General features: G+C 43.1%; 1 protein-coding gene across 1 annotated transcript in view; it reads left to right on the top strand.

Annotated features, from left to right (window-relative positions):
• Positions 1-26,670, top strand: part of DST (dystonin) — a gene marked incomplete at its 5' end in the record, with an annotated part of 425,995 nt that overhangs the window by 89,166 nt on the left and 310,159 nt on the right. The window contains one exon of the mRNA XM_081094138.1: positions 3,785-3,992. Within this exon, the coding sequence (XP_080950264.1) occupies positions 3,785-3,992 (208 nt within the window). The remainder of the gene's footprint in view (positions 1-3,784; positions 3,993-26,670) is intronic.

The raw sequence follows: 26,670 nt of genomic DNA, 5'->3' as shown, positions 1-26,670 counted from the left end.
ATGTAGGCAGTTCCATTGTACTTATCTCAGATCTCCCACCGGGGTTTCAATTAGAGAAGTTATTGTTTAGTTCCCCTTCTAAAAGTGTTGTATTATGTAATTATCCTGGCTTAGGAGATTTGGGTTGTTTTTAAACCATGTGAATGAATTGGCTATTAAAAAAGTACTTTTAAAGGTCATGGTGATCTAATTCAATTGTTAAAACTGCTTTAATAACTAGGTTGCAATAAGACACAAAACAGGTTTTTTTTTCTTCACAAAATAGCATTATCTATCTATCTATCATCTATCTATTTATTTTGGTTGTAGAGATCCAACATAAGTCTATAATGGCTCACGGTCCTTTATTAAAAAATAAAAGACCAAATGTTAAAAATATTATAACTTTGTCTCTGCTATCTTAATTACCTTTTCCCCAACTTTGTCTTTGCTATCTTAATTACCCTTTCCCCTCTTTTCTCGGACTCCAAAGCTCTTTCCTCTTTATCTTGTTCTCAACACATATGCCAAATGGTGATGACAGATGATGGTGTAAATTGGGGTCTTAACCTGAGGTTAGTGGGTCAATGGACCCTTTAAATTTACATGCATAGTGGGTGTGTATTTACTTATGAGCTTTGTTTTGGAGAGAAGTTTCCATAGATTTTTACCAACTTTTTAGGAGGATTTTTGGGCCCAAAATGGTTAAGAGCACTGGCTTAGTTACTTCTTTCTGGGGCCTTTGATATTTTCTCTGACCCATGACACACTATTTTATTTTTTATTTTTAGTAACCTTTTTGTGTATTTGTTTTAGATTATAAAATTAGAAGGAATAAAATAAAATCCATTTATATTATTAGTCATTACCCAGAAATAACCATTGTATGATACATACTTATCGATCAACCTATTAATCTATCAATCATCTCTCTGTCCCCCTACACACATGTTCACGCACAGATTAATAAAAAAGAATAATTCTATATGAATTCTTTCCACTTTGCTAAGTGTAGATCAATAACATTTTTGTTTAATTGCTGCAGAGTAGTCTGCAGTATGAATATATTGTAATTTATTTAGCCCCTTATTGATGGACACAGATATTTGTATTTTAACAGGAATCAAACCCTAGGCAACAAGAATAAAAGAAAAGACAGGAACTTGGGGTTTTTGCTGGTCACAAGCGCCCTCTTCCTTTGTCTTACCCTTCCAAGCTCCACATCAAAGGTTAGGCTCTGGACGTTGGGTCAGAGAACATGTTTGCTTTTTCCAAAAGAAAAGGAAAGAGAAATGTATTCTTACACACTTCCCTCTAAACTCCAAGATAGTGACAGGAATTGGCAAGTCATTTCAAATCAATAAAGAGTATAATAGTTTTGGGTGATTGATTGATTTCCAAGCAGCTTTATTTAAGATATCACTTTTCAATTTTTAGTGTTCAGATGAGCCTAATTTTATATAGTTTACCTAAAGAAAGCACTCATAAAAATTATTGTGGAAGAAAATTCAATACTTTAATTGTTAAAACCCTTTGCATCATATAACCCAGGAGAGACTTTAATCATATAAATATGTATGATTTCATTCCATTCTGTGTGTCTCTATTTATCTGTGATATATTGCTGAAAGAGCTGTTGCTGATTGTCTTTTCTTTCTTTTCTCACTTATCTTTTTACCAAATGACACTACCAGATTAGAGGCTGCACCAGTCAGCACCCTCGGGTCCAGGGCTAGTAACTGTTCCCATCTGGCTCCCTGTGATTAATGGCGTTTATGTCATAGCATGAATAACATTTCGCTGTTCAATCAGCTGAGACTCGGGCCATTAAAAAAATTTACTACACAAAAATCAATAACCCATGGTTTTTGGAAAGGGGCAGTTTTCTTTAACAGTTATTCTCTTAGCCTGCTTGTAAAGATAAACAATCAAATTACCATATCCATTGAAAATAGTCCAGGCAACAAGAAGAAATATAAGCTCACAGATAAAGGATGACCTTAAGTAAGGACAGGTAGGAAGCCTTTTTAAGGAAGACAGAAGGCGACCAAAGAAACCCAATACCTTGCTGAAAGTCTTTAAGAATGTCACCCATTTTCACAGATCCAGCCAACAACACAACCTCAGACAGCTCAAGATGAGTTTCCAGAAAAGCATGGAAAATAAATTAGCTTGATGATAGCATTCTGTGACCGACTTAATGCCACTCACAACTCTCTGTGGACTTTAGCTACAATACAGAAAATCAATTTTATTTATTTATTTGCCTCAAGTGTGCCGATTACAGTATTGCCACTTAGGAAAAACACACAAAATCTAAATAAGTAAATTTCAGGCAAAATAAAATGGAAGATTGCTTTTTCAAGAGAGAATATAGGTAAAGATAAATCTTAGATGCTTTATTTTGCGGGAAATGTGGTGTACTTTCAAAATGATGGTGTTGACCACGTATAGCAACATGTCTGAATAGGGTCAATGATCCTGATTTTCTTGTAGTTTATTTCACATGCCTTAGGTGAGCGCCTTGGGATGTTGCTCACACAGCCTGTCTTTTGCTGTGGAGGTTGTCACTGCTTTTGTGAGCAGCTCACAGTTTTGGCTCAAACTGGATTATGCCTCACAGATTTATGCCCATAACTTTCGTCTCAGGCATCTGTGGCTGCAAGTAGCATTTTAGGAATTCGAATTATACCAGTTTGGCATCTTCACCATGAGCTTCAGCAAAGTGAAATTCTGAATGGGAATGTGAAGATTTCCCATTATATTTTACTTTATTTATCAAGTTCACAGCCCAGATGGTCAGCATCCTTGTTTTGATTGTAAGCTCTCTAAATAATCACCAACGTAGCCCAATAAAGAAGGAATGGCATCGTGTGCCTCTTCTCTGCACAGAAGATAGAACCCCTTTATGCACGGGATGGCCTTGCAGATTGCTCCTGCTCCATGAAGAGATGGCTAACCTTCAGCAAAGTGCTCTGGTAAAAGCATCATCTTTCCCGTTCCACCGTGTAATGACCGGGAGCGGAGAAGAGCTCTGTTTCCTGTCACCGCACTGCCATCATTCTCATTTACATGACTGGCAGCTATTCCTTTGCTAGAAGTTTAAATGATCCCAAGAACTCTAAACCGAGTTCAGATGTTTGTTTATTGGAGCGGCCGCAGGCTTCTGTAAACAGTCTTTTGTGCTCTCCCAGTCTTAAGAAAAGGCTCTTCTCAGAATCGGCCCTTCCCCCCTCCCTGCTCTTTTCTGCTAACGGGCTTCGCTTCAATGAAGAAAATCCAATAAAGGGCACAGGGGCTCAAAACTGGCCGGAAAGGAGACTCCAGTGGTGGGGCGACCTGAGACGGAAAGGCATCGGGACGCCACATCCTGCATTTGTGCTTTGTTTTTGAAACTTCGAGTTAGTTGCCTTAATGAATTAACCAGCAGTCTAGTCATGGAAAATGTTTCTCCCGTCCTGGTGGGGGAGCCAGATACTATAGATTTGCAACAGGAAGGCTGTTGATACGGGCTTCATTGTTGGGCCAGTCATTGGTGAGCTGGTGGCCAGACCGCAGGCCACACACTTCTGTGCAAATCTTCCGTGTACTGGGGCTGCCTGGGTATTGTTTGTGCTGTCGGAGTTGTGGCCAGGAAAACATGGTGAGCCTGGGCTTTCACGTCTTGTCTGTGTGTGTCCCCTCGGCGCTGAGGGGGGCGCAGGATGCCGGACTCAGCTTGGGGGCAGGGAGGGGGCTGTTGAAATCCAGGAGCGTGTGTGAGTGCTTTGTGGTTAATGCTTTTTTTCTGTGTCATCCTCCCCAGAGTTCCGGGAACGCGTCCTACCGCTGCTCTATGTCTTCCTCTGCGGATTTTTCCGATGAGGATGATTTCAGCCAGAAATCTGGCTCTGCATCTCCAGCTCCGGGAGACACCTTACCCTGGAATTTGCCTAAACATGAGAGATCGAAAAGAAAGATTCACGGGGGCTCGGTGCTGGACCCCGCCGAGCGGGCCGTGCTTAGGATAGCAGGTAAGGGCACGGGGAACGGATGGAGTCCGAAGGAGAGTTGCCGAAATTCACCCATCAGCTCCAGGGAGGGTGGTGGGGGTGGTGAGGGTGGGAGGGTGCCCAGTGCATCAGCTCCCAGATACGGAGCACAGATTGGTGCTCAAGGTGGGGAAGGGAGATGACCATATTTACTTTACGCCCCGATTTATTGATGGAGCGATTTGCCCTGCCTGCTGGTGACTAAGCTGTTTGGCCCAGTCTTCTGGCTGGATGAATCGATACCTTTGAAATGCAAGGAGCTATTTACACACATCTGCATTAAACTTTCCTATTTACATGCAGTAGCCACCGTGACAACCTGAAAGTACAGTATGAACTCCAGTAATCACTAGTGTGTTGCTGGAAGCTGTGAGAGCCTTCATTTTCGTCTTTGCCCACGAGCACTGAGCTACGCAGATTTAACCGGGGTAGAATCCTGGTGTTTGGTAACCAGGATGCAGAGGGTATTCCGGCAACTCAGATGCCATTTCTTTCTCTCTTTTTTTAGTGTAGCATCTCCGTGAGCATCGTGTAGGAGCTTCGGAGGGTTTAGCCGTCATGCATTCCTGATTAATTAATATATGGGAGGTGCCAATGTTTCTGTTCTGTTAACCGGTGTTCCCTTGCACTGGCCGTAAAAGTCCAGCCAGAAGTGATGGCTCATTTTACCTAGTTGAAAGCTGAGAACAGCTTGGAAATCAATCCTCCCACCTGCAGGACCTGTATGGTTTGTGTGTATGTGTTCTGTGCAGGAAAGTTGCTTCCTGGGGTGGTTGTTCCTCCCTTCAATATTTATTTTTTCCTCTCAGAAATGGTTACGGGGTAGGATGGAGTGTGTTCTTGGGGTTCTCTTGCAAAGGCCAAAGGCCCCATGTTTCTCCAAATTGGCTTCTGCACCCAGGTCAGCCCCCCTCTCCTCCCCATCCCCTACTCTCAGCTCTGGGCCCCCTCCCACCCAGCTTGCTTTGCTTCCTTCTATAATGCAAAGTTGGTACTTTATCTTCCTCTGAGGGGGCTGTAGGGGACTAGCCAGGATCCCAGCCACCCTGGCAACCAAGAGTCTCCCTAGAGTCCCCCCAGTGGGATTTTCTGATTACAGGGAGAAACAAACAGCGCCCAGCCAGCCATTCTCTGTTCTGGGTTTCTGGGGCAACAGCCTGAGCTTCTTCTGGCTTCCCTTGTGAGATGCTGGCTGGTCTCACCCAGGCTTTTGGAGTAGAGCAAGGGGAGGAGGAGGCAGGATGGAGGACAGAGAGACTGTTTGAGAGCCAGGGGAGAGTGAGCAGGGGTGGCTTGGGGAGCTGGGGCAGACCTGGCTCTCAGTGCCTGTCTGGAGTACCCCAAAGTGTTTAGTCACTGAGGCCTGACTTCTTGCCCTGTTGAGACACCCCCGGCCTGCCTTCCTGCAGGACTGAGGCACCAGGAGGGACAGTGCCGGTGACAGATGTTTGGCTCAGCAGAAAGGGAAGACGGGAAAGGAGGATGGGGAGCGAAGTTGTTGGGGCTTTGTGCAAAGCCTGGGTGTTGGAATGGGAGGCCTGTATTCCGTACATTTTTGTGGAAGGTAGAAGGTGGCTTCTGGCTTGAGTTGTGATTGTGGTGGCAGAGGTGGATATTTTGATTTAGGTAGCGAAGGAAGGGGATTTGAAAGAATAATCGTGCAGGGGTGTGTCTGGAGAATGAGAGTATGTAAACTGAGGGAGATGGCCCGGCAGACAGCCAAGCGAAGCTGGTGGAAGTAACTTGAAGTGTACGCGCGCAAAGTGCGGAAGAACTTGGGATGCCATGGACAAGCAGACGCTGATGCTAGTAGACTGTAGCCTCCATGAGGGCAGGGGCCATGTCTTATTTTTTTTTTGTAAAACGTTCATTGAGTGATTTGTGGGGTAGCTACGAAGTTAGTGGTAGTTGCTGCACTCAAGACCTCCAAGTGACATACTTTTAAGATTATATTAATTGGCAACAGAATGCAACCAAATTAAACAACAAACAGAATAAACAGCCCTAGTATGGAAGTGTACTACTTTGTTTAAAATAAATATTGGTAACATGCTGTTTGCTACACGTCATAATCAATAATCATACATGGAACATAGACTTGGGGGCCAGTTCATAAATATCTGTGGCTCAAATATGAAATTCAGATGTATTATGTGTGAAATTTGCTACTGATCACCCAGTGTGAGGATCAGGGAACAGGCCTTCTGAGGGAATTTGGTACTGAGGATAGTCTGAAAACATACTGTTAATATTTCTACTTCTGGGGGTTGTGGGGGGGGGGGGCAGGAAGAGATTAACCAATGAGCTTATATGTGTATATGCATAGCCAATAGTGCAGGGAAGGCCTGGGGAGGGGAAGGAAGTGGGATGGGAGGGGTGAGTGGGGGGGGGGGGACATCTGTAATACTTTCAACAGTAAAGATGAAAAAAATAGATTTTGATTTCTAATTTTATTAGACATTTTCATACTCTGCCTAAAGCTCACCTTATCTTGGAAATTCATCCCTAGTAAGAGATGGGGTGAGGTTCTGACATGTATGAGGATGTCCATAGTGTTCATTGCTTAGTAATAAAGGATTTAAAAGTTCAATATTTTTTGTTTTTTAAGGGCATAACAGTAGAATTGAATATGAAAATGTCTAGAGCCAAAAAAACCCCCAAAAACCCCAGATAATCTGTGAATGCCTTAATTCACTCACATTTTATAAATATTTATGGAGCCTCTGGAATAAAATGAAGAAAAGCACACAGTTCCGCCTTTAAAGAAGTCCTAGTCTCATATGACAAATGGATGTGCTGGTAGTTATACCTGGTGTGAGAGATGCAGTGTAATGGCTGGAAGGACCTAATAGTAAAAGAACCCAGAGGAGAGTCTAATTAACTTGGATAGAGAAGGGCAGGTATGGGGGGTCCTGAAAGGTTTCTGAGGGGGAAGTGCCACTTGAGGTGAGATTTAAAGAGCCTGATGGAATTAGGGTGAAAGGGAAAGCCATTTCAGAGGGAGGGCTGGGAACTACAGGAACAAAGATAGGGAGGATGTGTTGCTAAAGCATGGGGTTTGGGATAGCAGGAACTATGAAGGTGCTCGCGTGCAATACTGAGGAGATTGGACTATTTATACTTAAGTGGCGGGGAACAGCTGAAAGATTTTTAACCCGTGCAGTGACATCATCAGGTTTGCATTTCAGAGAGTCTTCTTGGTGATGGTGTCATATGTCGGACACTTTATGTTTTTAAAAGTGCTTTTGCATTTATTATGGTTTCTTCATTTTAAAGTCGTCAAGTATAACATATGCCTCTCCTATCTCTTAGAGGTGTCAATGTGAGAATAAGATAGAAGAATGTACGGAAATGCCCATTGTATAATGCCTTTTACATAAAAAAGTACGGATCTGCTGTTCTTAGCTACAGGATATCTTAAATTGAATTTTTCAGTCTCCCAGTGCCTATGAGGGCACATGGTTTATCACTGACAATGCTATATTAAAATACAGATTTTTTTTTTTTTAATCTCATGTGAATTCACTGAAATTGGAGGATGGTAAGCAGAGTCAGGTAAACGCACCCAGCCAGGAAGTGGTAGAGCTGGGATCTGAATTCCGGCAGGCTTGACTCCCGAGGCCCTGCTGTGCTTCCCCTGCTTCCCTAAGGAATACACTATTACTATCAGCAGTTTGTCCCAATATTGCCAATTCCAAGAATGCACTGAGCAAAGGCTGTTTTTGCAGACAACCCTAAATGCTGCTTCTGTTCATTTTGACTGGCTCCTTAAATGGACATTTAAAACCATTTAAGTGTGCACTGATGAGATTCATAAAATGGTTCTACTGAGTATCTGTCTGATGAAAACTCAGACTACGCCCTCAGTGACCTTAGTCATTGTGAGGGAGACAAGGCAGTTTTGAGAATCTACATCTGTGCATATGGGATGACTGTAAATGGAATGACTCTTAGGAATCTAATTGCTAACCTTCTCATTTCAAGAAGGTGTCCCATATGATATGTGTTTGTTACTTCAGGAACCAATGTTCACATAAACGCCTATGAAGTTGTAAGAAAACTCTAGTGATCCTGAAGGCTCAGTGGGACATGGGATCAAACTCAGATTATAAGCTAGTGATCAGAACAGAAAAGAGAGATGTGGTCTTGCTTTGTTTGGAATAGGCCAATTGCTGAGGAGAAGTAAAAATGCCCAATTCAAACTTAAGTGTTTTTTTTTTCAAGAGTACTTACCTCCTCCTGAGAGTTAATGGAAGGAAAATGGTCCAGATTCACAACACTGAAAAAGGAAAGAAAAAATAATTCACCAAGGACAAAGGGTTAGTATGTATGAAAGGAAGACACAAGGAGGGGAAATGTGGGCTAGAGGTGAAGTTGTCCTAAGTCAGATGGTGAAGCCTGGCTGTGTGGCTCAGTGGTTGAGCATCGATCTATGAACCAGGAGGTCACAGTTTGATTCCAGTCAGGGCACATGCCCAGGTTGCAGGCTCCACCCCTAGTAGGAGGCTTGCAGGAGGCATCGGATCAGTGATTATCTCATCAGTGATGTTTCTCTCTCTCTCTCCCTTCAAATACCTCAGATGGTGAACAATGAGCTACTTTACCCAGTGATAATAATAGCTAACACTTATAAAGCTATTTAATATGGCAGCTTTAGGAGATAGGCACTGTTATCCCCATTTTTCTGATGAAAAGAGACTCAGAGAGGGTAACTCGCCTGTTACCCTCAGAGTTACCAAGGAGCCAGGATTCCATCCAGAGCAGCCTGACTGCATCGATACCCTGAAATATATCCATTTACACGCCTGGGTACCAACTGGTTCCTCCAGCGGACCCTTTAAACTCACCCACTTCAGCGTCTGATATGCCAAAGTTAAATGAATTGTACCCATTTTTATTCAAGTCCAGTACTCACCAGTACTGTGGGGAACGACTACGGGTAGAGAGGAGGAGGGAGGTGGCAAAGTAAGCTGGGGGAGTTGTAACCGGCGGGGGCTGTGGCCGTCGCGGAGCCCAGCGGCAAATTCGCCTGCTGGCTCTGGGGGGCGGAAGGGAGGGACCGCGGGCTGGCGCTCCGGCCGCGGGGTGGCCGAGCGCGCAGGCGCAGACACGCGGCTGTCAGGCCCTGATGCGCGGGGCCACCTGCAGAGGCCGCCTGCTCTGCCCCGAAATGTGCCCCGGGCCGGGACCCCCGTGCCCTTCCCGCTTTGTGCGGCCACCGAGTGACCCGCGTCCTCACGTGCCATCAGCTGGATCGCAAAATGCATTTCTCTCCCTCCTCCCCGCCGCCCCTTCCCCACGGGGAGTGGCCGGCTCCCCCGCAGGGGGCTGCGCACAGCGGCGCCCGCGATCTGCCGCTTTGTTGTTTCCCAGGCACCTGTTGTGGGTCCCAAATAGAAACCTCGTCCTCGGGGATCCGGGGAGGCCGGCCAGCGTCCGGGGGTGGGCGTGCTTGGCGGCGCGGTCCACCCGGTGGGCGGACCAGGAGAGGGGGTCTGGGGCGCGCGATTCAGCCTGGAAGGGAGGGGCCCGCGGCGCCGGGTCGGAGCCGAGCCAGCCGGGGTGCTGACCGCCGGGTTCGCCCCCTCCCTTCCGCCCTCCCCCCTGCGCCCTCCCTCTCTCCCGGGCCGCGGGCGGGCGAGCGTCTGCGGCGCGGCGGCCAGGAAATGCCGCAGATGCGCCGCGCAGCATCCCGAGCGGAGGCAGCGCGCCGGTACCCCCGCACGGCCGCCGCCGTCTCGGTCCGGCCCGGAGCAGGCGCCTAGCGCACGGCCAGGGCGGCGGCCGCGTGAGCTCGGAGGGTCCCGGCGCCCGCTGCCCCGGCCCGTCCCGGCCCGTCCCCGCCCGTCCCCGCCCGTCCCCGCCCGTCCCCGCCGCGCTCCAGGCTCCTCCGCGGCGCTGGTCGTGGCGTGGCGCTGCTGTCACCGCCCCCGAGGTCGCCGAGATTGGCTGCTGGTGAAACCCAAGAGCGACTCCGGCTCCGCGGGAGCGGGCGGCCGAGCACCGCGGCCAGCCAGGGGGCCTGGGCGTTTCCTCTGCCGGCCCGGCGCCCGCCGGCCCCCCGCCGCCCCCTCGCCCCCGGCTCGGCGTCTCCGGCTTCGGCGCGCTCCCGGCTTGCCGCCCCTTCCGCTTTTCCCGTTCTTGCTGAGTAAGACGCCGTACTGTCCCGGTTCCGAGGGGGAGAGGGGAACTGGCCAGTCATCGCGCAGAGAAACTTGGGCATGGCGGGGTACCTCTCCCCAGCCGCGTACCTGTACGTGGAGGAGCAGGAGTACCTCCAGGCCTACGAGGATGTGCTGGAGCGGTACAAAGGTACGTGGCTCCCCTGCCCGGGCTGCAGGGCTGGACGCGGACCAGCGGGGTAACCGTTACCTTTGCTTCACCCAAGCCACCGCCGTTTGGGCACAAGTAAACAGGTGTCTGGACCGGATCTGGGGAATGAACCCTTTGGTCCTTTTGGATGAGATTCGGTGCCCCCAATGCTGGGAGGGTGGTGGGGTGGGCGATGGGTCCGGAGACGCCCTTGGCGGGGGGGTGGGGGGGAGTGAAGTGTAGGGGGGAGGGGATTGGTTTCCAAGAAGCATATTGCGTTTTTTTTTTTTTTTCTTCTCCCTTGTAAAGGCTCTTAGCACTACGCATAATCATAATTCTCCCTGGGAGGGTGGATCCCGATTAATTCTCTGTGGGATTACTAAGGCATTGCTGCCCTCCTTGGCACAGTTGATTAGCCTATAGAAAAGGTTCTTGGATTCTTAAATGGACTATTTCACCGCCGAGAGCATCACCAAGTCGTTTTTCTTCAAAATGACCTTATTTGACAAAAGTTTATAGATTGAGACTCTATATCTATCCATATGTATGGTAAACATTATTTGACAGTGTGATGCTGTAAGACTTTAGTCAGTGAGACTTGTACATTTAAATGTAAAGGAGTATATTTGGAGATGTTATTCTGTCTTATCCTTTGTGTTTGGGAAACTCTATGTTAAACTGGTAAATATTGATATTTTGAGTATTAAGTTTACGTTGACTTTGTGGTGAAATATAGCATTAGACAAAGTGCACGTTGGCATCTTAAAGGGCCTTTTTGTCTCAGGAAATTATTTTTCAGTGTGTACAGAGTATCTCTTACTGTGTCTCCTAAAACACTCCACACCCAAAGGTGGATCATAGAGTCTTAATGTGTTAATAGTGAATAGTAGCCTGTTTCATAGATTGGGTTCAAATGGTTTTGCATCTTGAATCTTTGCTTTGGTTTAAGACACCCAGTTTCTATAAATTGAATGGGGGTTTTATGGTTAAAATGCACATATTAATAGTTCCCTATTAGTTGGCAGTAGAAATATAAAATCCTGAATTTAATATTTGAATTCTAGATCTCCAAGAAGCTCAAAACTTACCCACAAATGTGTTTTTTCTCTTTCTAGAGCATGTTTTATTACTGACATGCTTTTAATCCATGTAGAATTTTGTAAACAATCAGAACTCCTCTGTGCCAAGACCCTTCTGTGTATAATGCTGCCACTGAGCAAGTGCAGCGATAGTTCAGGCTAAAGCACATTTGTAGAATTTGTGTACGTACATATGTGCACATGTAATATGCTCATGGCTATCTCTATCTCCATGTAAAAAATAAAATTCTTAACTGGTTGTCTCGAGAACTTTACAAATGAGAAATATCAATATAGACTAGTATATTTATTGAAGACATACACCTGTGCTCTTTAAAGTCAGAAAAACAAAGTCTGAAAGTCCTAAAGGATATACATTTTTTACTTTTGAAAGAAATTATAGTTGGATGAATTTTTTTTTTGCCCCATCAAGTTTTACATCAGTGACACATGGGTGATTTCAGGTAACTTTGAAAACTAATGTAACTCAAGTGCTGATATGACTTGTCCAGAGGAAGCAGACATTATTTAAAAGCTCTTCTTCATTTGTTTTTAGAAGTAAAAGGAAATTAAAGATGTATAGGCCATTACAGTTCTCACATCACTACATTTTAATTTTACCCTAATAATCAGTATTGCACATAATCAGGGACTTTTCCAAACATATACTGCAAAATTTTGCTGAAAAAAGTGACAGTTCTTACCTTTATTTTCTTTGTGGCTTTAAAATCAATTTTTACTTGGCTTTACAGATGTTCTATATTTCATTTAATGTTGGAAAGAAAAGTAAGTGTATTACATGAAAAACCAGAGACCTGGAAAACTCATTGTTTCCTGATGTTTTGAAGGCAGTTATGATTTCCCATCAGTATCCAATACGATGACTTCACTACAGTGCTTATTTTCCTGATGACTTGCTATGGGGGCTGATCTAATCAGAAAAGAATGGTAGGCTTTGGATAGGGAGTGTCAGTTCACTAAACTTTCAAAGTACAGTTGCTCATTTGCTGAAATCATTCATTGTTCAAAACATTTTACATTCCCACTTGAACCTAAGAGGGGTTATTTTGATTTTTATTTCTGGCAAAGTTTCTTGGTTACAGAATGAGTTTGCATTGAGCTAGAATATTATCAGGTTGCCATGTTATCATATGCCCAGCTGTTGAATAGTGCTAAGTGGTAGAGTCAGCTGGAACCAATTCAAAATCTGTCTGTTGTCAGAAACGTGGAATTATGATAATCTATAATGTTAGCATTTAAGAGTATTAGATTCAGAAGTTGAGGGTTTTGTTAGACTCAGTCCTCAGACGGCCTTGGAAGGACTTCAAACCCAGCTCTCTGTAGAAAAACAAGAATAGGGGCGAGTGAGGCCTAAGTATTTATGGTGTGGCCTATTCTGGTATCTTGCTTTGGTCCTTGACTTCTGAGTGAAAATAGGCAACTGTTCGCTGAATTAGAATACCACAGAAAGAGCTATTTGCTACAGAAGGGCGTAGTGTTCTGATTCATGTTCTAATCCTTTAACTTATAAAATAAATTCACTAGAATGTTCAGGGATCTGATTTAAAAAATCACATTACTGATACCACAGTCAGGGTGAATAAAAGCATTTATTTATGAATAAAACCTTTTTAATTATTGTTTATGCTAGAAATGTCCATATTAGTAGCTTTCTTTCATACCTGTAGTAAATTACCCGGTCTGTTTGTCATAAAAACATTTTTTGGTAAATTCGCATGAAAGATGCAGTGTTTTTCTTGTCAGTGTAAGGAAACTAACCTATATACTGCAATTATTATGAACTCATATATTGTTATTAAAATTAATTAGCTGTCACTTTAATCTGTGAAATTCTGCGCTTTGAGTCTGCCGTTAGATTTTATATTCTCAACACCTTGTTACTTTTTAAAATATGATGATACATGTGAAAATGAGATCATTAATGTGAACCCAATAAATTTTATTCTATATATTTTAGACTTAATTTAAAAAGCTAAAATACTTTGGTCCAGAACAATGGATATTGTCCCCTTGACCTGGAAATTAGTTGTCCTCAGACAGCTGTAAAAAGTGTTTCCTTATTATTCTTTATGAAAGCCGAATGGCAGATCTGTTACTTGTCCATACTATCACTAAAAAACCCTCTTCGATTATTTAGAAAAAAGTCAAAATTCTCTGTTTTTCACAACTTTTGAGGAATTTCTTTAGTCCCTTCTGTCAATAGGGCAATCTAATTCTGCTTATGTGCATGGTGTCAACAGGAATTAAGATCCACTCAAATGTAGTTTTCATTTTCAGTTCAGTTTTATGGCCTACAGAAATACGTGATTGGCAAAAATCCTGTCTTTTTACACTGTAAACCAACTCTGGTGCCAGTTGAATTGAAAGTTGGAGTACAGTAATCCTCCCATATCTACTGGGGATACATTCCAAGACCCCAATGGATGCCCCAAAATAGGGTAGTATTGAACTCTATATATTATGTTTTTTTACATACATAGACTTTATGGCTTCTCTTTGGCATGTCTGAATTGCATCATTACTCTTGTGCTTTGGGCTACAGTTGATCTGATAACCAAGGTGGCTACTGGGTGACTAACAGGCAGGCCGTGTATACAGAGAGGAAAAACGAGGATTCACATCCTGTGCAGGAGAGATTTCATTACACTACTTAGAATGGCAAAAACTTGTGAATTGTTTATTTCTGGAATTTTCCCTTTCATATTTTTGGACCATGGTTGACCTCAGGTAACTGAAACAATTGAAAGTATAACCATGGATAATGGGGGACTAATATATAAAGGTCTCCAGGAATTACACCCCCCCCCCCCCCAATCAGATATACAGTTTAGCTCAGAGGTTTTCCAGCATTCAGCAAAAACTTGATTTCTAATTTCATCTGCTCATGGCTTGGTGGTCAGTTGTGTAATAAGTGAACTTTAACTGTGTTGCATCATGACAGTGTTATAGTGTAGCTACTTGAAGGAGTATTAGTCTGGGCTTTTTCTTTTCTTTAAAATACGCAGTAGGCTTCATTTGGTAATAAGTGTTACTGAAGATTTTGTTGGGCTGTGACGGAAAACAGATGATGATGCTTAACCAAATAGATGTTTGCTTTTTCTCAGGTACTGAGAGGCCCAAGGTGGACAGGCCAGTGGGGTTCCTGTATTTGCCAGTAGGACCCAGACTCCTGCCTTTCTGCTTAGTCACTTTTGTGCATCATGTGGTGGCTCTGTCATCACAAGAAGGCTGCTTCCCTTCCAGCCCTTTTGTCTTAATTCCAGATGCAAGGACAAAGGACAACAGTTGGTCCAGCCTCTTTTAAAGGAGCTTTTTTAGAAGCCCCTTTAGCAACTTTCACTTGCATCTCATTGGCCCAGCTGTTGCAGGGGCCACTGCTCTCTGCAAGGCAAACTGGAAAATAGAGAGTTTTAGGTTGGCCCCACTTAGAGCCCTGAACACAATTGAAGTTCTGTTTGAAAGAATAAGGAAAGAATGGATATTGGGTCTGGCACGCAGAGGGTACAGTGTCTATCCTGAAATTGGAAACTTAAAGTTCGGACACATTAACATCCATAACACAGCGTATTTGACTTCACTGAAGTTGGAGAGACCATCTGGGAGCTCCGTTGAAGTCTCTGAGGAGTTTCAGAATGACACAATTGAATGTTTTCTAATGTTATTATAACACGGATTTGAAAAGTAATTTCTACCAAATAGTCAGGATTTAAATGGGCCAAAGAACTTGTTCATTGCTTCACATTATAAGAAACATATATCCAGTTCAAGACTGTGACCAGTTATTAGGTATTGATAGTGAATTTAACTCTGAACCCCAAATACCATACTGATGCTCCTTTAGTTCCTTTTGTTCTGACTTAGCCTTACACAGTTATCTCAACATTTATTTAGTCAGGGCCTTTTTAAAAAGCTTTATGCTACTTAAAACTTTTTTTTTTGAGCAATTTGGAGAAGCTTTCCTATCAATGATGACTTTAGGTAATAAATAACATGTAAGGAGAAGTGGTGAGAACACTGTTCTTGTCTAACTGTTGTTTTGTAGTCAGGCAAAGAAATGCTTGTGTTCCTGCTTTTGGGTCATGTGTACTCAGGAGTCTGGCTCTGCAGGGAGCTGGAGAATTTGACCAAATCATCTCCATGAAATTGCAGATTGTAAAAACCTCTGAAGCTGTAAAGGTAACAAAAGATGAAATATATGGGCAATCATATATTCCTTTCTGTTTTCATCCCACAGCTGAGTATGAAAATGTATAAATGCAGTAAGATGACCCGACCCTATAAGCCTATTGAGTGAGTTGAGTGAGAAGATCTGTAGTTGAGAATCTTTAGTATTTCATATCAATTAAAAAGAAACTCGTGTCTTGGTTACATGCAACTCCTCACTATAATGGCTGTTGAAGAAAGATTTCTGGGTCCCTTTCTCAGCTCTTAATTCAGGGATCCCATTCTACCAACTTCCAAAGAGAAATTCCAGGTTTTTATTTATTTATATTTGGCCTACCCCTTTAATGCAAATTTTTCTGTGCTATTCTTTCCCACCCTAGTTTCATCTCTCTCAGAAGAGGAAGCAAATAATTCTGCCTGGGTTGGGTGTTGGGGAAAGCTTTGCACTTAGGGTCAAATGAGATTTTCCCCTGTAGGGAAGTTGAAGGTACCACTGAGGAAAACACCAAGAGGAGAGACTGGCATGACTTCTTCATTTCATGAGCGTAATAACCACAGAATCTATTTGTATGCTTGGCTAAAGTGCACGGTAGGTTTTAGGAATGGGAATGGATAGAGGTTTTTAGAAGATACAAATGGGTGAATATGGAGGGTTAGGGTGGATCAGATTGGAAAGGGCCTGAATGCCACACCCAAGACCAAGTTTGGGGTTTATTCTGTAGGTAGAGAGGGGAACTTTGATGATCTTCAACAGGATATTACCAATGAGATAGGTTTTAGAGAGATGACTCTAGTGACAGTGTGGAGGATTGAACAGAAGGGAAGATGCAGGAAGCAGGGAGACAGGTCTGTAAAATTCTGGGGCTTGGGATGGAAGGCTGGATTCAAAAGAAATTTCAGAAATTGACAGCACAGTTGACTGGTTGGTTCTATAATATGTGGACAGTAGGGATGCAGCAACCTCTGTGTTGAAGTTAAATTTGAAGAAGCTTGGAGAAATTTCTTTTTAATTTGTAAACTAAAATTTTTTAGAATTTTATTTGAAACATTTTTAATAGTAGTCATTATTAAACCTTCTTTGGTAGTGAAATCAAGTGAATGCTGTTTTACTTGACCTTGGGAATACAGTAAATACTGTGACCTAGAAAAATGGAATGCTCTATTGAATGTGAGACTCCGTAAGTAATACCTTACCAGTCTTTTAAAAACATTATTTATTGACTTTTTAGAGAGAGAGGGGGAAGAGGAAAAGAAAGAGAAACATTAGTTTGTTGTTCCACTTACTTATGCATTCATTGGTTGATTCTTGTATGTGTCCTGACTGGGGCTCGAACCTACAATTTGGGCATCATTGAGATGATGCTGTAATCAACTGAGCTACCTGGCCAGGGCCTATTTTATCAGTCTTCTTGCTGGGGATCTTCTGAGGATGATTTGTAGTGTGTTACAGCAGTAAGTCTGTTTTCTATAATCAAATAAAATCATTCAAATCCTTTTTAGAAGTAAGTATAAATCATAAAAAAACAACTCTGATAATATATTTCAACAATTTTTTTATTTGGTTTTATTTGAGAAGTCTCTTAATTGGTTTTTGTCACATAAACTTTAGCAGATTTGTAGTTAGTTTGGTATATTAGAAGTTCAATGGTTATATGATCATGTAATATAAGTTCTAATCAATCCTTAAATTTATCCTTAAATTTAGAAGATACAAATGGGTGAATATGGAGGGTTAGGGTGGATCAGATTGGAAAGGGCCTGAATGCCACACCCAAGACCAAGTTTGGGGTTTATTCTGTAGGTAGAGAGGGGAACTTTGATGATCTTCAACAGGATATTAATTTTTAGCTACAATAATTTTTAGCTACAATAGTAAAAATTATAGCTACCATTTATATGCCTACCTGCTTATATACCAGGCATAGTGCTGGGTATTACAAATTAATGATAAATATAATTATATATATAATTTCTAATTCTTATACCTCTTTATCTTGGCTACAATTATGGCCATTGAACAATATGAAAATTGAGGCTTGGAGAAATTAATCTTCCCGAAATTGTATAGCTATAAGTGGTAGCAATGGCATTTGAACATCAAGTGTATATTTGACATAAACTATATATTTTGAGTTCATTGCATTGGCTGGGAATGTTGCAGAATAGTTTTGATGAGAATTTTTTTACTAGAATTATAATTTTGATTACTAGAACTTTCTGAGATGTGTTAAATGGATGCATAAAATCAAAATTAATAGTTTAAACATTCATAGAGATTTATGTCAGTTCAGATATTCAGATATTGGGTGCTTGAACTGTTGTATCTTAGTTGGATTATAAATTCTAATAAGCTATCCATGAAAGGAAAGTAACATTTTAACATGAGCATTTCCAGTGTGTATAGAGGTTGAGGAGATCTTGAAAAGGATTAAGTTTCGTAAATGTCATCAGTGAATGTGGCTGCTGTGATACATGCCTGAAATGTTTCCTGGAAAGAATCGGCAAAGGGAGTTGACAAAGTCCGAATTTTTCTCTGTTGGGTGGAAATATTTCCCAGTGAATCCTGGTATTAAAGACATTATACAATGATACTATTGTTCCAGTGAATTAAAAAATGCCTCTAATTCAGTGTTACTATTCTCCATGCTGGCCTTGCCAATGTGAGAATTTGTATTCTTGATACTTGGTGGCTTATAGTATCCTACCTATATTAAGCCAGTGGGTTAGAAGTGGCAGGTGTGCCTCACTGTCTACCTCACTGAGTTAATAAAGGTAGGATAAAATAGTGCATATGAAGTATATTGAGAAGTAGAGATTATATAGACAGTGAATGAGGTAGACCTAAGAATTCAAGTCCTCTGGTTCCTCCTAGGCTAGAAACCTTTTTTTTTTTTTTTTTTTTTTTAAAAAATTACTACTTTTTAGAGCAATTATAGGTTTACAGAAAATTTAGGCAGAAAGTACAGAGTTCTTATATATTCCCTACTCCCCGCACACTCCCCCCCCCCCACACACATTTTCCCCTTTTGATGTCTTGCATTGGAGTGGTGAGTTTGTTATGATTGATAAACAAAATATTGATAGATTATCATTAATTAAGATCCATAGTTTGCATCAGGGTTCACTTGTGCAGTTCAAGATTTGATAAATGCATATCATGTGTCTATTATCACAATCGTTTCACTGCCCCCCAAGTCCTCTGTGTGCCACCTGTTCATCCCCACCCGAATCTCTGGCAACAAAGGAGCTTTCCATTGTCTCCATAGCTTTGCCTTTCCCAGATTGTCATGGTGGGAATCATACAGTTTGTAGCCTTTTCAGATTGGCTTTTTTCACTTAGTGATAAGCATTTAAGGTTTGTCCATGTTTTTTCATGGCTTGATAGTTCATTTCTTCTTGTTGCTGAATAACATTTCATTGTCTTGATGTACCACAGTTTCTTTATGCGCTCATTCACCTATTGAAGGACATCTTGATGCTTTCAGTTTTTGTCAACCATGGATAAAACTGTTATACACATTTGTGTGCAGGTTTTTTGTGTGGACATAAGTTTCCAACTCTTTTGGGTAAATATGTAGGAGTATGACTGCTGGGTCATATGGAGAGTTGTGATTATCTTGTAATAAACTGCTGAACTGTCTTCCAAAATGCCTGTACCATTTTTAATTTCCACTAGCAATGAATAAGAGTTTCTCCCCCTCCCTCCCCTCCCCCCTATCCTCACCAACATTTGGGTTTGTCCATGTTTTGGATTTTAGCCATTCTGATAGGTGTGTAGTAGTATTGAATTACTTTGCAAATTTCTAATCTATACTAATAAAAGGGTAATATATTAGACTGGGAGACCTTCTGACGTCATTTCAGACAAAGCCATGGTGGTGGGGCTGAGGCAGAGGCAGTTAGGGCGATCAGGCCAGCAGGGGGTGGCAGTTGGGGGAGGTCAGGCTGGCAGACAGAGTGGTTAGGGGCAATTAGGCAGGCAGGCAGGTGAGCGGTTAGGAGCCAGTGGTCCCGGATTGTGAGAGGGATGTCCGACACCCCCAAGGGGTCCCAGATTGGAGAGGGTGCATGCTGGGCTGAGTGACAGCCCCCGCCCGTACACAAATTTTGTGCACCGGGCCACTAGTAATATATAATGTGGAATGTCTTTTCATATGCTTATTTGCCCATCTCCTTTAGATGTCCAGACCTTTTTCCCACTTTTTTTTAAAAATATTTTTTTTATTGATTTTAGAGAGAGAGGAAGGGAGAGGGAGAAGTGCACACCCCATAATGGGGGTTGAGCCAGCAACCTGGGCATGTGCCCTGACCTGGAATCGAACCAGTGACCTTTGCATGGATGGGGCAATGCTCAACGAACTGAGCCACATAGCCAGGACTTTTGCCCACTTTTTAATTGGGCTGTTTGTTTTTTTATTTGTTGAGTTTAAGATTCTTCATGTATTCTATATAACAGTCCTCAATCAGATATTCATTTTGCAAATGTTAGTAAACTTTTATACCATTACCTCCTTTTGACACTTTTAAACCATTGCGTATTATAGATATTATTTAAATAAATGAGGCCCCAGTTATTACCTTTCATATGATCGTATTGTTCTTAAGTACCATTTTATTTGGGTGTACACATTGTATATTGTACATCATAGATTGCATGTGGCATCTCAGAGTTCAGCAATCTGACAGTTTGCTTTAGTGTATCTACATATGCTGCTGTAATCAGGTGTCCAGTTGGTTGGCAGCTATGATGCTTTGTAACACTTGATTCTAAAATTAGTTGAACTGTTCTATTTTAAGGATAGACTGAAATTAGTAGTCCATGTCCTGCAAAACATATGAAAGTTAAACTCTTAGAATATTGAATTACTTCTTTCAAGATATAATCAGAGACAGGATTAGGTAGAAAGTAGTTTGCTTCGATTTTTTAGAAAGTTTTTGTTATGTGAGTGTAGTACTGTATGTATATAATAGCTAGGAACACAAAGTTTTCCTATTGCCCCGTAGAGTTAAGACATTGCTTTTACAGAAATGATGATGTTTGAATTTTAAAACCACATGGCTTAAGAAGTGGAGCAAGATTACCTGAATTTTCTTTTAGAATATTTTAGAAGAGCCACAGCCCATAAATATTTATGAATGCTGGAACACTGTTGACTGCCTTTGCTAAGGAAAAAAAGCAAATGATTAAAAGAGTATTTGGTTCATTTTGTGATTTTTGTGAAAGCTTTATCTACATAACAGAAACTACAGAATATTGAAAATTCTTAGTAGATGAAAAGCTGAGTGATTGAAATTCAAAGTTTAATTTTGAATGTAGTGTGAATTTTATAATTTCTTTTAAGCGAGGGTTGATGATTATGAAGGCATTTGCAATGTTATTTGAATGTGTCCTTCAAGCAATCTCAGAAGCTATAACAATTTAGCTACTAGAGATAATTTGTGGTCTTTATACTTCTTTGGAAAATTTTGTAGGGTCTAGAGATGTATTAAAAAATTGTAAGTTACAGAAAGCAAAATGCAAGGATACTTTACTTTTCTAGTGGAAAACAGAGATGTACTTAATCTCCATTCTTTTGCATTTAGTAAACTACAGAGGAATTTAAATTTGTGTTTCTGTAGAATCAAAATGATAAAATAAACAGGATGGAATACTTTTGTAATTAACACTTTGAAACATTCCAGCAGCATTGTTCCTAAACTCACATTTCTCATATTTTCAATTATAAGTTAACTAGAGGCCTGGTGCACAAAAATTTGTGCACTCGGGGGGGAGGGGGAGGGCCCTCAGCCTGGCCTGTGCCCTCTCTCAGTCTGGTACCCCCTCAGGAGATAACGACCTGCTGGCTTAGGCCTGCTCTCGGGTGGCAGAGGGCAGGCCTAATCCCTAGGTGCAGTCCCTGGTCGGGCTCAGAGCAGGGCCGATTGGGGAGTTGGGGCGCCGCCCCCTGTCATGCACAGAGCAGGGCGGATTGGGAGGTTGCGAAGCCACCTTCAGTCATGCTCAGGGTAGGGCCAATTTTGGGGTTGGGGCACCGCCTCCTGTCACACTCAAGGCAGGGTCAATGGGGAGGTTGCGGCACCACCCCCTTTCACGCACAGAGCAGGGCCAATCAGGGGATTGGGGCGCTGCCCCCTGTCACGCACAGAGCAGGGCCGATCAGGGGATTGGGGCGCCACCCTCTGTCACCCACAGAGCAGGGCCGATCAGGGGGTTGGGGTGCCGCCACTGTCACACTCAGGGCAGGGCCGATGGGGAGGTTATGGCTCTACCCCATCACACACAGAGCAGGGCCCGTGGGGTGGGGGGGTTGGGGCACCGCCATCTATCACCCACAGAGTAGGGCCAATAGGGGAGTTGGGGCACCACCCTCTATCACCCACAGAGCAGGGCCGATCAGGGGGTTGGGGCACCGCCACTCTCACACTCAGGGCAGGGCTGATGGAGAGGTTATGGCTCTACCCCGTCACACACAGAGCAGGGCCCGTGGGGTGGGGGGGTTGGGGCGCCGTACCCTGTCACACACAGAGCCGCAGGGCGATCAGGAGGTTGGGGAGCTCCCCCCTATCAGGCACAGAGCAGGGCTGATCAGGGGGTTGGGGCGCTTTCCCCTGTCAGGAACAGAGCAGGGCCGATAGGGAGGTTGTGGCCCCGCCCCGTCACAGAGCTGCAGGGCGATCAGGGGGTTTGGGCGCTGCCCCCTGTCACGCTGATCCCGGTGCCGGGAGGCATATTAACCTTTTACTATATAGGATAGAGGCTTGGTGCATGGGTGGGGGCTAGCTGGTTTGCCCTGAAAGTGTCCTGGATCAGGGTGGGGGTTCCCACTGGGGTGCCTGGCCAGCCTGGATGAGGGGATGATGGCTGTTTCCAGCTGGTCACACACCCTTCAGGGTGGGGGTCCCCACTGGGGTGCCTGGCCAGTCTGGGTGAGGGGCTGAGGGCTGTTTTCAGGCTGGGACTGAAGCTCCCAACCGCTCCTTTTTCTTTTTTTTTTTTTTTATTCTGGGCCAGCGTTAGCTCTGAGGCTTGGCTCCAGCTCTGAGGCCTCAGCTGCTGAAAACAGGTATCTGGTTTGTTTAGGTTCTATAATCGAAACTCTGTATCAACTCCAGCTGAGATCCCGGCTCGCTGAAAGCAGGTTTCTGGGGTTTTGTTTAGCTTCTATATTTGTTACAATGTTCAAACTGCAGGCTCAGAGGCCGGCAAGGCAGGCGGGGAACGTTGGAGTCCTCCGTCACTGAAGCGAGCAAGCCTCATGTTCAGTTTAAGCTGCCTGGCTGCCGGCCGCCATCTTGGCTGGCAGTTAATTTGCATATCGCCCTGATTAGCCAATGGGAAGGGTAGCGGTCATACACTAATTACCATGTTTCTCTTGTATTAGATAGGATTGTTTACATGCTTCAGATGAACAAATTACCATGTAGTACACATTTTCCTCAGCCTCCATCACATTTTATACTCAATACTAGAGGCCCAGTGCATGAATTCATGCACGGGTGGGGTCCGGCCAGCCCGCCCCAGTTGGAGCCGATTGGGCAGGCATGGTGGGGGGGAGAGGACACGGGAGGTTGGCCAGCTGGACCCACCAGATTGGGGTAGGGGGGGCCGATTGGGGCCGGGCCGGCCTGGGGAGGGGCCACTGGAGGTTGGCGGGGGCGGGGCGTGATTGGGGCCCCTGATCAAGCCTGTTGGCCGCCACAGTGCGTGCCATAGCGACCAGTCATCCTGGTTGTTCCGGTCGTTCTGTCATTCCAGTCGCTGGGCTTTTACGTGTATAGATTTCCCTGGAAAATCTGGGAAGAGAGAAAGCACTTGGAGCCCGGAGAAATTGATCCTCCCCAAACGGGATTATGTGGTTTAATTCTAAGTAGTTATTGATCCTATACTTTAACCGTGTGCAGAGGCACTAGGGTCTGTGGGCGACGAGGAACACGGCTGAAGGACTGCAGCCTCCCAAAATGCATAATTGGTGAGGAAGGTGGGCCAGTTACACTGACAGGTGAGTGCCGCAAAAGAGGAGTAATCTGAGCACCCAGGAGTTTCACAAGCAGGGTTGGCATTTGAAGGAGGGCAGAATTTCAGAGGGGGGCAGCTTTGTGGTGTTTGTGTGTGGGGGGTGGTGGTGTGGGTAGAGGGTTTTTTCAACCTTAGCATTTCATCTGGACAATCTGGCTTTGCATTTCATTCTTTGCATTCATTTTAGGAAAGGTATTCCCCTGATGACTTAATCAATATTTGAGTGTAAACCAGAGAAGTTTTGTGTGTAGGTAATCAGGGCTCAGTTGACAATTTTATCCTCCCTTCTTTAAGAACTCTGCTAATACTGTTAATATATTATGAAGTCTCAGGATTTAGTATTGAGAAATAACTTTTAGGCATGGCTCAGCAAATGTAAAGATTGAATGAGACACTTCACATGGAGTAGGGAACTCTGAATTAGATTGATGGTCATAGTAATGATAGCACCATGCTTGCTTATATTTTTACATGCATGCTGTAATTTGATTCTTATACCAACTCTTTGAGACAAGTAACATAAGAGCCAATTTTATAGCTGAGGAAACCAGGCTTCTCTGCTTGCATTGACTGGGTGGCTCAGTGGGAACCACTATAGAGAATTGTGGCCATTCTTTATATGCATTTAAAGTTATTACAAGTCTAAGTTAAGTAATATATGTGGTGAGAGGTGAATAGTCTCACTTTAAGTAGATATTCATTGAATATGTTCTAGAGTTACTGGTAGAAGTACATATTTAAGAGGGAGAGAAGTATGGCTTAGATTATGTTTAATGTGGTTTTGGGCTACCCGAACCTATAAATTTTAGTGAAAACTTCTATTGCTGGCTGTTGAGGATTTAGTTACTTGAGGGGAAAACTCCAACCATTGTTAATTGAAGCAGTTCTTAAAATTACAGGGTTTTACATTTAGGCAACTGTCCCATTGACTAAATATGTGATTTCTGTATTGCTCAGTGGAAAAGGAGGAACTATGTAAGTGCTTGGTGGAATGTGGGTAGAAAATTTTTGTATGATGTAAACTTGCTAACATTTTCAGAAACATAAAATGTATAAAAATAATCTGTAGTTTCATTAGCCAAATACATTAATATCCTGACATATTTTCTTTTCCATTTCTCTTTTTTCCTGAATATATAACATTTAAAAATGTGGGCTACTGTGTATAAAGTTCTGTATCCTGCTAATTCACTATATATTATGGCATTTTCTAATATCATTAAGTATTATTTAAAACATATTTAATAACTAATGCATATATTCTATTATGCAGTGGTGATGAACAATATCATGAAACCATTTAAGCAATTTTTTAATCTGATGGGTTTTGGTTAATATTATTATATTGGTATTTTTAAATCCAATTACAAAATTGAGAAATATATGTTTTTAAGAAAAGAAAGTAATTGTATGGATTATATAAACTATTTAACAGTTAACTGTTTATAAGACACTAATTCCTAATTGAGTAGATTATTGAGTTTTATATCCAATTTAAAAATTATAATTTCTCTTGAATTCTAGAAATTCCACCAGTAAAGGAAGCAATGACCAATAATCAGGAGCCCTGCTTTTCATTCCTGGGTCTTATGTTAGCTAGCTGGTCTTGGATGGCTGATACATTAAAATGAATGCTTGCTTTGCCAAGGTTCCTCATCATATAATACTTACCTTAATGTGATTAATTCATCATTTATTCATTTAGACAACATTTATTGAGTGTGTGCCAGCAGGTATGTTAGATCCTTTGTTGAGTTGTGAATATATTACTTTATACGGATATAATCTGTCTGGTTACCCTTGGCATCATTTTCTGACATACTTTCCATTTATTGTTTATGACATATACCTCATTTTTTACTTTTGAAATGATCACCATATTCGTGGGCTTTATTATTTTTTTCCAGAAAATATTATTTAAAAAATGCCTCCGGAGCTTTTGAGATGGGTTGTAATCATTGATTGCATTTGTATTTCATTACTTGTGCTAGTCTTCAAGACTATTATTTATTAACTAGAGGCCTGGTGTACAAAATTTGTGCACGGAGGGGCATGTCCCTCAGCCCAGCCTGCACCCTCTCCAATCTGGGACCCTCGAGGGATGTCCAACTGCCGGTTTAGGCCCCATCCCTGCGGCAATCGGACATCCCTCTTACAATCTGGGACCACTGGCTCCTAACCGCTGGCTTGCCTGCCTGATTGCCCCTAACCACTCTACCTGCCTGCCTGATACTGCCTCTGCTTGCCAGCCTGATCGGCCCCTCACTGCCCCCCTGCCGGCCTGGTCGCCCCTAACTGTTCCCCTGCCAGCCTGGTCTCCCCATAACTGCCCCATGCCAGCCTGGCCGCCCCCTAATTGCCCCCTGCCGGCCTGTCCACCCCCTAACTTCCCCCTGCCAGCCTGGCCGCTGCCTAACTGCCCCCATGCTGGCCTGGCTGCCCCCTAACTGTACCCCTGCCGGCCTGACCACCCTCTAACTGCCCTCCTGCCGGCCTGGTTGCCCCCTAACTGTCCGGAAGGAAGTCGGATGTCCGAAAGATGTCCGGTCGACCCGGTCTAATTAGCATATTACCCTTTTATTAGTATAGATGGTACTGAATTAAGCAGTACTTTGAGGGATTAGGTTTATCTGTAGCATTGATTGAAGTACAACTTTGGCAGAAATTCATAATTTTAAAAGTTTTTCCCACCTCATCACATGCATTAATGATATGTAACCTTTGTACCTTTGAGTGTATACAAATGACTGCTTGTTGGAAGTTTTAAATTGTTATCTGTCTAAATCACTGTGCGTTGTTCTTGCATGTTTAGGTCTGCATTTCTTTTGTGTTTGGTTAAATGATGACCTATGCAACTGGAGGAAAGGCCTAAAGTTGTCCTCTCTGAGCCTCCTTCTTCCATCTCTGATTGATTGGAAGATTTCTGTCATGGTACTTGTAATTCTTTACTTTGGAAATGAATGGGAACAGAGACTTTCTGGTTGGCCATTCTTTGAGTCTGAGGTGGAGCTACAGCCTTAGGTCTAGGGGTTGTAGTCTTCAGTGGTCTCAGTTTTGAAGGCTCTTT

Source organism: Myotis nattereri, assembly GCF_964212035.1.
Source record: "Myotis nattereri genome assembly, chromosome: 6".
NCBI lineage: Eukaryota > Metazoa > Chordata > Mammalia > Chiroptera > Vespertilionidae > Myotis > Myotis nattereri.
Note: the sequence above shows the minus strand (reverse complement) of the source record. Positions and strands in the feature narration are given on the sequence as shown.